This window comes from Ixodes scapularis, unplaced genomic scaffold, assembly GCF_016920785.2.
Source record: "Ixodes scapularis isolate PalLabHiFi unplaced genomic scaffold, ASM1692078v2 PGA_scaffold9__187_contigs__length_104089568, whole genome shotgun sequence".
NCBI classification, from domain to species: domain Eukaryota; kingdom Metazoa; phylum Arthropoda; class Arachnida; order Ixodida; family Ixodidae; genus Ixodes; species Ixodes scapularis.
This window is the reverse complement of record NW_024609884.1, coordinates 72,957,959-72,968,851: the sequence shown is the minus strand read 5'-3', so window position 1 is coordinate 72,968,851 and position 10,893 is coordinate 72,957,959. Positions and strand designations below refer to the sequence as shown.

Genomic DNA, 10,893 nt, shown 5'->3' with positions numbered 1-10,893 from the left:
TCCGATATGAAACCGAAATCTAGAAACGCGTCCAAATGGAACGCTTTTACAGAACGCCTTAAAATGCTTCCCCGGCGTTATATCCTTCCGAAAATAGTTGATTTAGTGGTTTTCGATGATGCTCTACAAGTTTCTAATTGAAACCATGTGTTTATTTTCAGTACTTAAAAAGTTAACTAACGAATTTTAATTAGCTGACTTATCGCAAATATTAGCTACCCACATAATGTCCGCCTGGCCTCATAACCCACCTGCACAAACCACATTAGTGTAGCTTTCACGTTTTTTTAAACAAATGTGTAAGAATAAAAAAAACACGCTCTATATATATATATATATATATATATATATATATATAGGGTGTTTCAGAGAACGCAGGCCAAATCGCTCCTGCGAAAACTAGTCATCGCTACGAAAAAAGGCTTATGGCGTTTTGATCCTGGGCCATGGGTCCATTTAGGAAAATTATTAAAGTCCGGGATAATTAAGTTGTTAATTATTTTTGCGTAATTAACTTTTTTAATATTGTGTTTAAGGGCATGATTTAAATTAGAAAATTGCTCAGCATCACCGAAAAACACTAAATCAATAAATTGCAGAACGATAGAAGGCACGCGAAGCATTTTATAGCTTTCTGAAAAACCGCACAAAATCGACGGGTTTTTAAGTTTCGGTTTGCTATCGGAGCGCATCTCAGCCCCGGCGGCACCGCGCCCCGTGGAGAGATAGTGCAACCAGCCTCTGCTGCGTCGCGCGATGACAGCGCAGCATTTTAAGTCGAACTTAACGAAGATAGCGACAGGATGCCAATAAATAAATAATTATTAAGCAGAGACAAATGGAACGACCCATCTTTGCTGCTTGGATAGAGCTTCAAATACACCCGTCGTCTTTTCAAGCGTACAGCTTTATAGGCCCACACCACATGAAACTTTTTTTTATTGTTTTCTTAAATTACACCAAAAGCACTTCATACGAGAAAAAAAAATGGCTTTTTTCAGTAAATTTGTAGTTTTAGTTTCCTCTCGTATTTGATGTTGTTTTCCGTAAGCATATCTTCAACTGACAACAATAATATTGTACATGTTGAATAAGTATGTTTAACCTTTCATTTGATATAAAACTGCCATCATTCAAAACACGTAAATTATCTTTAGGGGGTTAGGTCCTGGCTTTTTTTAGAACAATTATAAAACAAAATTTTTGTGGTGGCTTGCTTTTGTATCTTAGTTTGTAAAACTACCTACGAAGTTTTCTTCTGAGAGGAATGTATTTAAGCCGGGCAAAACACGCCAATGTGCTACCTATGACAATTGTCCAAATTTCAAAATCGGTCCTGGGTCCTTTTGAAGCCAAAACCTCAAGAACAAAGAATTACTCAAGAAGGTAGTGCGAGGGAAAGGAAGGTGGGAGAGGAGGAAATGGACGCAACGCTTCCTCCTCTCCCACCATGCTTTCTCTCGCCCTACCTTCTTAACCTGCAACACAAGATTTGGCCCAGCGCGTAATGTCTTTCTGAAATTTACCGAATCGTGGGCCTTTTTTTGCACGATTTGAAACGAAATTGCCAATGCACTTTTTGTCTATTTGCTAGTGAAACCAGAGTATCGGGATGTAACGTCGTACATTCTGGGACTCCAGTGGGTTATTTCCACTGGTTATTTCCCTCCCCCGTAACTATACACGTGCAATTATTTATTTATTTATTTATTTTTTTTTGCAGGGGTTTACTGCTTTGAGCAAGTGGTTCCCGACAGGCGGTTTTCGAACGGACAAAAACCCGATTTTGAGCCACATATTTGTATATTTCTGTAAAACTCTCACCACGCACACTCTAGGGCAGTGGTTCGCAACCACTGATGATTCGCAAACCCCTTGTTGATCGGCGGAGATGATGGAGGACCCCGTTCGCGGTGAGGGAAAGGCATAGGTTAACTCTGATAATGATTTAATAAGTGAATATTACTAAGGGGTGGTGTGAAGTAAACTTCTCTCCCTAACACATACACGAGAAAACTCGCCCGAAAATCGGAACGCTTCTTCTCAATCGGATAAAAGACAACTTTTATTGCCGGGCTTGACTGACGAGGCAGGGCTTCGCGGACCCCCATTTGAGAACTACTGCTCTAGGGCATTTAATATTCCTTCATGATGTTGTGCCTCACCATCGGAACTAACAAAGCCCTTTCATAATTTTTTGTACTTTTTTTTTTTTTTTTAGAACGCATTTGTTTTGCGTAGTGACTAGACATCCGGTTTTGGCCGGGACAGTCCCGTTATTGGCGACGAGATTGTTTTGGTGGCGCCACCTCGGGCGGGCGCTCGCCTGTGATGAAGCGGGTAGGATGCGAGCAGACGACGCAGTTCGCATCTATGCCGATTAAAAACGGTTTATCGAAGAAACGTGTATGACGTTTTTGTGAGTGATCTCTCTAGCGAATAACAGCGCCTCAAAGTTGTTTTTTATACAAAAAAAAAAAAAAAAAAAAAAACTTTCAAATGTTCAATAACTAGCCTGGAGCAGCTTGCGCGGCGTGCGTCAAAGCTTTTCACAGCCCGTTTTCTTTGTTTTTTTTTTCGTATCTGTGGAGGCTTTTGTAGAAAAGGGTTTTGCATTCACCCGAGTAAATGACGGGCTGCCATCTTAGCTATGCACGCGCGCACAGTTCTGTTGCAAAGAGTTGCACACTTGTTTTAGCTCCATTGAGCTTGCCGATACCGACGCTTCTATGAAAGTGTGACTTGACAGTTGCTGATGAGCAAATACTCGTCAGCAACTGACGCTTATCTCCTCCCGCATCGAATAAGTGGCAAAGAAGTTTGTAACATAGCGACTTCTGCTCAGAAGCACAAATACTCATAACTTCTTAAATTGCCGGCCATGGCCCGGCCAATTCAGGCGATTAATTTGTTTCATCATTTTTTTACTAATTGTTTACACATTTAAACTCTCTCGCTGAGAAGCGTATCACGCATTATGCACAATTCTTTGAGTACGCAAAATTAAACACAAACGGTAGTAATTCATTGGGCGTATACCTAATTTTTTGAGACGCTGAAGTGCCACCGACTCTCGATCGCGAGGGGGCCTCACACGTTTCGCGTCGACCGGGTGAATAAGCAGGTATTTCGTTCAAAACAAATCCGGAAGCCAGCTACCGCTTCTTCCTGCCAGTTATTTTGAGGAAATGTTTGTTTAGTGGTTTTCAAAACGCAAAAAGGAATCAACTTTAGACCAGCACTACTGACGTAACACATTGGAACCAACAGGATACACGGAGTATCTTTCACAGAAGTGCTTACTAAACAGGAGAGGTTCTCGATTCGCTTTCCTATTTTCAATTTGATGAGGTATCCCTTTCAGTTTTAATTTATCCGTATCATATTAATAAAAAATATATGTTCGCCGTGGTAGATGTAGTGGGGTAAGGCGCTGGATATTCTATGTTCATTATCTAGCTTTTTGTACTGGGCAGAGAACAGCACACCACCAGCCCAGCGCTTCGACACCTCAGCGCCAAGTGTTTGTTAGTACGACTACGCGTTCTACGTTGTCAAGCTTTGGTAAAAGGTCCTACCACAAATATCACTTCACCAAATAAGCACAACGCAACGCGTGAAGCAGGCTTTGCCGCGCGTTACTCAAACCTCGCATGAAGCAAGCTGACGAACCTAGGGATCGAAGATCTGAGCGGTCTGCCCTACCCGTCCTACCCGCGACGTCACAAACGATGATGATGATGACAGCTAGAGAAGTCCCCCGTAGTTCGCGCACACCGCCCTGTCGTCCCGTCAATTTGTTTACATACCGCCAATGTCCCGTTATTCTGGAACTTGCGAAATCAGTACCAAGCGACTGAAGACAAGAAATGCTTACTCATGACAGTGTATTAGAATAAAATAGGATAAAAATGTTAGCTCCAGTAGAGTACGATTTTTAGCTCTTTCGTACTAAATTTGGCATACAAAGGTTCTGCAAAATGGGTAAAAAAGGTGCTTGTGCACTCAACAAAAAGTCCCAGAAAAGTGTACGTTTTCACGGTGAACCGAATAGCAGAGCTTTTTCTTATCTCGCTTCGCACCCCCCCCCCCCCCCTCCCCCTCCTTTTCTTCCATGTCTCGTTTTCCACTCTGACACGCAGGGTCCCTAGTCTTGCGTGATCATAGATCTATTTTCAGTTGCATATTTAGTACACAACGCTATCAAAACTGCTGGTGCAAGTACGTCTCTCGACTTGGCGCGATTCGGACGCGCACTCTTGTGCAAATAAGACACATTTTAATACAAGAGCCACACGCTCGCGCCAGTAGCTTTGACATCGTTGTAGGCTAAGTATGAAAGAGAGTACATAAAGTATAAAGCGCATGCAAGCGATATGGCGAGCGACAAGACAAGCGACGGCGACCCGCTGTCACTCGGCAGTGGCGCGACGAGGCAAACCGTATGAAAGCGATGGCGCCACTAGCTGTCGCCCGTTACTGACTCTCGCCGCGCTTGTCGCCGATGCTCGTCACGTCACTCACTAAATCACTTGATTGCGGTTCAGCCATAAGGTGCAACTGCATCTTGCTTGCGATGATCACTCTGCCCAATCCTCCAAACGTTTCCCATGCACCGGTTCAAAACAACTCAATACGAGAATAGTTTCAAAAGGTCACCTTGTAGTGGAAGAGAAAAGGAGAAGCGAGAAAAGATGGTGCAATTAAGTGTTGCACAGCAGAGAGCAAGAAGAATGCTTGTGACAGGCCTTCGCACATTGGATGAAAAGTTAAAATTTTATCTAATGGATGAGGAACAGACAGTTCCTTGCATCCTTTTCTGTCAGAGAGGAGGGGGGGGGGGGGGGGGGGTATTCAGAACAATTCTCTATAATACCAACGAAATACAAAGCAGCGACTTGATAACGCGAAGGTGCAAAATGGCCAAAATTAATTAGCACAAATCAAATTAGGGCACAAGCCAATGTTGTCCATGAACTATGATGCTCTTTTACTGAGCAGTGGATGAACTCGTTTGAACCTGTTATGTGGAATAGCGAGAGAACCAATATTTTAAAGATACACATAGACCCAAAATGAAGGGCTGCTCCGTCGAAGTCAAAATCTGTCTGCCCACAATAGTGTAAGGTCCACCTCATATTCAGCACTTAACAGGACTAAGAACTGAAAATGCATGGCAATTCTGGAAAACAATACATGACCATCCCATTTCTGCTGCATCACTGAACCATTTTGCTGATCCACATTAGGACTACCTTCCCACATTTCTAGCACATTTACGGAAAACCTTTATGTAACATGTACGACAAATCTTTAGGTACCAAGTTCCTGACAAACAATATCTGAAGAAAAATCTTCCTGGAATATAGGTGACTTTCACTGAACAAGGTACTGCACAAACACGGGATTTTAACAGCAGTGTGCATCTTCTCTTACAGCAAATTTCTTGTCTCCCATAGCTTTACAGCTCTCCAGTTTAACAAACGTCGACCATGCATCTACGAGCATCACAACTACATGGACCAAAAACACCTCAAGCACCGGCTGGAGCATCCAGAGTGGTGGTAGATTCCAGAGCACCGGTCAGACTATGTCACCACAACACATGAAGCAGTAGTGCCATTGGTTTGACATTGCAAATGCAACTTGGACAAACAAAATTGCGTACCAGAAAGGTTATTAATTGTCAGTATTAATGTTAACTACTTCTGCTCAGCTAAATTTCAATGCTATCTTGAAAATACCTAAGAATTGCACATTCTCAACAAAGTTCACACAAATTCAATATCAATACAAAACACCCTATAGACCAAAAAGCGGCCCCGATGTCAAGCAGCTGCAGTGGCGCTGTCGACGGCACTGCACTTGCACAGGCGATTCACTTCATGCGAATTCGGTTTCTGTGCAGGCGCTGTGCCCACACCTAGTGTGGGATAACGCGGGCTTGTTTATGAATAGCGTGTTGGTCTATAGTCGGTGACAGTTTAGGGGAAGCTCCTCTTACCTCTTTAGCAGAAAGAACGCTGGAGAAGAGGTCACCTTCTCCCCAGCATTTGGTCTATTAAAGTGGAAAGAGGTGGGAGGGGCCTCCCCTGAACTCTTAACCTGTCACTGGCCATAAGTGATGTGAAATGAAAGGTAGAAGTTCTGTTGACAAAAGCGCAAGTCCAGACTTTTTAGCTCCAACATTTTGAGGCCGTCACCGACCCAGGTACAATCTAGATGCAGAAGAAACAAGATACGAATAGAGAAAAGCAACAGCGAATGTTTAAATCGATTAATGTGAATCTAGTAGATTCACTGTCTTATGCACATTAAACTACCAGCATAAAAGTGAGAAGCACCAGGAAAAAAAGGAAAAAGGTAGTAAGACTACCCCTGTCAGACAGCCTGCTGGCACAAAACATTCTTCCATATCACAAACTTGTCATTTTGGAAGAACACATTTCAAGGTTAAAACATATGTCCATTTACAGTGCATATGAGCTGGGCTGCTTTACAAGCTTGTCTATCATGCTATGAAATCTTTTGTACACATGGGCAATGAAGAGTAATCTTATATCCTCATGGGTGAAAGGAAAACTCTTAACCAAAAAATAATACCGAGCCCGACGTCTCTAGGCCAGTTCGGCCCCTTGTTCACGGGCGACTCTTTTCGTTCTTGTCGTCGTCTTGCAAATTGCCCGGTGTTGTTGGCTTCTTTAAAGCAACCATTGTTTCTGCACGTGTGTTATGATTCGTAGCGGCTCGCGTGACGCACCGCAAACCAGACACGTAGGTGGTTGGAAGTGTCCCAGCTGACCGTTTGACGTTATTTTCGATGTTCTGAATGTACCAGGACTCTAATAAAAGGAGTCTTCGGCAGTTTCTTTCCGTGCCAAGAATAGAGCAGTAGTTTAATCCAATTGTGTGACCCTCTTTCTGGACGTGTTCTGCCAGCGCGCTACTCTGCACGTTATTCTTTTTGACGTCCTATTGAAGCTGGCATAGACGTTCCGTGAAGTTTTTATTTCCCCCAACGTAGGAGGTGGCGCAGTAACCACAGGGGATCCTGTAGACGAGTCCCTGAGCCTTTTCTTTAGGGGGTACAATTCTTTGGAAGAGAGAAGAGGCGTCCAATGGTGGACACCGGTTTATGTGTCACACCAACGCCGTCTTTTCGTAAAACGTTCACGAGTCTCGCTTGTGCCCTCGATGTATGGGACGCATACACAGTTGGGTGGAGGGGGGGCGTCTTCTGTTTCATAGCGTCTACGTTTTTTGTATGTGTCGTTCAAAAACCTAGGAGGTGACTGCGTTGCCTCCTTCGATGGGGAAACTAAAAACTTCCCGGAACGCCTACGCCAGCATCGGTAGGACGTCAAAAAGAATAACGTGCAGAGTAGCGCGCTGGCAGAACACGTCCAGAAAGAGGGTCACACGATTGGATTCAACAACTCTTCTATTCTTGGCACGGAAATAAACTGGCGAAGGCGCCTTTTATTAGAGTCCTGGTACATTCAGAACACCAAAATAATGTCAACCGGTAAGCTGGTACACTTTCAAGCGCTGATGTGTCCGGTTTGCGGTGCATCAGACGAGGCGCTACGAACCATAACACACCTGCAGAAACAACGGCCGCTTCAGAGAAGCCAACAACGCCGGGCAATTTGCAAGACAACAACAAGAACGAAAACAGTCACCTGTGAACAAGGGGTCGAACTGGCCTTGAAACATCAGGCTCCGTATTATTTTTTGGCTAGAGTTTTCCTTTTATTCATTGTCCTTCCTAACCAGGTGGATGTCCACCGAAAGGTTTATGTCCATCCTCATGGGCCATAAATTCTGGAAATATCAAACTGTACAGATGAACACTCACTTAAAATATCAAAAAGACACCAAATATGTCGTGTGAATTTTCACATGCCTCTCTTCCTGTACAAGATGAAATTTGGTTCAAGGCACAACAGACTGTAATAGTATGAATGTTGTCAGAAATCACACGTCGAGAACACAAACACATTTAACAAAACAAAGAACATAAGCAGTGCTTATGTCAGACTATGTCTAAATGATGTGGAAACAAATACACACAAACATTCAATGCGAACATGGTAATGAAAATTATGGATACACCAACTTTTCATTCTTGTCACTAAGTATCTGTCAGATGGCCTAGGTGAGCTTCTCTTGTTCAGCAGCTGCCAGTGGTCAGCCTTACTTGAAAGAGAAAACAACAAAAAACTGTCATTAGAAATGAAGTGAACACACACCAAGTCATGCCATCTTATTATTCCAATATCCTCCATTAAAACATTGCTTCGAGATTTATCCGGATGTCAACAAACTCTTTTATCTTCGATATGAAGCGCACATAATTTGAAGAAAACACTATAAAACCAACTAAATTATCTACATATGGAAAACCAAAAAATGTTTGACAAGGTTGGTTGACTCACACTCATAACATACAGCAAGACATGTTACAGCCAGTTGCACGGATAAACAAACCCCTCATAGACACCTACGGGAGCAACAGCACACCTGCCGCACTAAGATTAAACAAAACGGTGGCCTGTGCAGTAATTACAAAAGAAATGCCAACAAGGCTTCAGTCACCCATAACCTGAGTGTAACAGTTTCCCTTTTGTATTAAACGATTGGTTTCTTAAAGTTTCTTATTAGTTTCCAACAGCCCCCAGTATGAATCTGGAATTTTGGTGACCATTTGTTAAATCTCTGGACATGACTTGAATAAAGGTACTGGGTTCTCCCAAGTATGATGTAGCACAAGGCGACCCCAATAACCAGTGCTCCCTGAAAACACCCGCGTGGCCACATTCCCAGGAAGGGACATGCCCAAGGGCTGCTCCTTGGCCATCCCAGGCCACATTCAGCTAGCACTCACGTGTCAGTAGTGTGTCCGCTTGCTGTAGTAACTCTCCTCGGCAGCACACTCGTCATTTCTCGTACGGTTGCTGGGCGACGACTGCTGGCGTGGTGCGTATTCATTGTGTTCAGTGAGGGGCTCTTCCTTTTTGAGTGAGCCCGTGAAATACTCGGGCACCCGCTGGCCCGAGTAACTGGCCAATTTGGGGCTGCTACCAAGGTCCCGGATCGGAGTCGGCACATAGGTGTGAATGGGCGTGGGCACGTACGTGTGCACCGGAGGTGCCACATGGTGCACTTCCTGCCTCGCGTATGACCGCAATGCAGCATACTGGTTGTACTGTCTGTACTGGCCGTAGGGGGAATACTGTGGATACTGGTTGTATTGTGGAGGCTGGACACGGTACTGGTTCTGGTACTGGCTGTAGTACGGGTCTTGGTTCTGGTAGCGCTGCGGGTACTGGATGGGTTGTGGGTACTGGTTAGGCAGCCGGTACTGGTCGTTCTGGCCACACTGGCTTCTTTGAGCTTTCCGCGCGCGCACGTGTTCGTAGTGCCGGTTCATCATGTCGACGTACTTGTCGTCGATGGTAGCGCGGGGACGCCGTTCGAGCTTGAGCCTGCGGCCAAAGAGGCACGTGCCCTCCAAGAGTGCTAGCGAGTACGAGAGGGAGTCCGCATGGACAAACGTCACAAAGGCGAAGTTCTTGGACTGCCCATCACTGGTTTTCGGGATCTTGACCTCCTCGACGGGTCCGCCCTGGTGACAACGCAGAAGCAGGGTTCAATGCGCGGGCGCCTCAATGGAGGCGTTTGGCGAACCATTGGCGATTCAACTTACCTGGACGAAGAGCTCACGGAGAAGGTCCTCCGTTACTTTGGCGTCGAGCCCTCCGCACCACAGTGTGCGATTTCTCCAGTCGTCTTCCATGTTTCCGTTCTAAATCCTGCGAAAAGAGATCACCATGGGGCTCAGCTGAGGCAGATCAGGGAACGCAAGTTGTTTCCTTCGCGAGACAGCCCGCGCTTCGTTCCAAACCAGTCAGGTCGCGGTTGGCGTCCACTTGGAGCAAGTGCCACGGATCTGATTACTAAGAATAACATTAGCTCGTCAAAGGACTTGAAAAACACCCAGCTCAATGTAAAACACTCGCAAAATGCTAGCAAGTGAGCTTACCTACGGTAGAAGCGAACATGGAACACGCTTCAAATACGTGCGGCAGCAGACACACGGGTTAAAACAAAATTGAAATATCTTTATTTAAACGCGAATTCGGACAGAGTTTATTAATTTAAAATTGTTCCCTTATATTAAAAAAGCTTTTCTAAAGACTGTTTTCTGTCACGAAATTATATATATGCGAAGCTAACGCGATCAGTGACGTCATTGCTCGCTGTTTCAGTGTTTCTTGTATTCCAATGCTATGTAAAAACAAAAAAACAAAAAATGGGTTTGCGCATGACGTCATTGTTAGTGGAACGCAGACCCGCCCCAAGCGGAAAACATACTGAAGCTCGGCTCTAGCGGTGATGCTGGCGCAAGCTAGGCGGCGGCCGTCTGCGTCGTCTGCTCTGGCGACACGGGCTGTGCTGCGAAGTATGCGGTTGCAAAAAACTGTTTCGACTGACTTGAATTCACTTAAACGTTTTGCCTCACCAAAACCACAAATGCACTTTTTTTTTTTATTAAGACTGTTTGTTTCAAAGCCAAGTAGAGCGTTCCTTTGCGTTGCCATTTCCAGGAAAATTCACCAAATCCGGTTGAATCTACCAAATTTTGCGTCAAATTCCTTCTCCCGTTAAACCATCCATCTATACCTTTTTCTGTGTACTTTGATGCTTCCCCTTGACCTTTTCCACCAATCTTCTCGTCTAAAATTGGGTTTTGGGGATATTTATACAGCGTGTAGTTGATCTGCCATTATAGGTGCGACGAGTCACACGCTGTAGATGAGCAATTTAGCCAGTGCAGTACAACAGCTAGCCTGGGGTCTTTAACGTGCACCACGCAGTAGTGATACACGA

General features: G+C 44.6%; 1 protein-coding gene across 2 annotated transcripts; it reads right to left on the bottom strand.

Annotated features, from left to right (window-relative positions):
* Positions 1-790: 790 nt before the first annotated feature.
* Positions 791-10,232, bottom strand: LOC8027163 (RNA-binding protein 7). 2 transcript variants are annotated; one of them, XM_002407292.5, is made up of 4 exons: positions 10,046-10,232; positions 9,710-9,815; positions 8,888-9,628; positions 792-8,199 (listed from the first exon to the last, which is right to left on the bottom strand). In XM_002407292.5, the coding sequence occupies exons 2-3, from the start codon at positions 9,797-9,799 to the stop codon at positions 8,891-8,893; spliced, it is 828 nt and encodes a 275-aa protein (XP_002407336.2). In that variant the 5' UTR covers positions 9,800-9,815; positions 10,046-10,232; the 3' UTR covers positions 792-8,199; positions 8,888-8,890. The 2 variants fall into 2 exon arrangements, with proteins under 2 accessions (XP_040355483.1, XP_002407336.2); XM_040499549.2 differs by having other exon boundaries at positions 791-8,195; positions 9,710-10,082.
* Between the last annotated feature and the right edge of the window lie 661 nt (positions 10,233-10,893).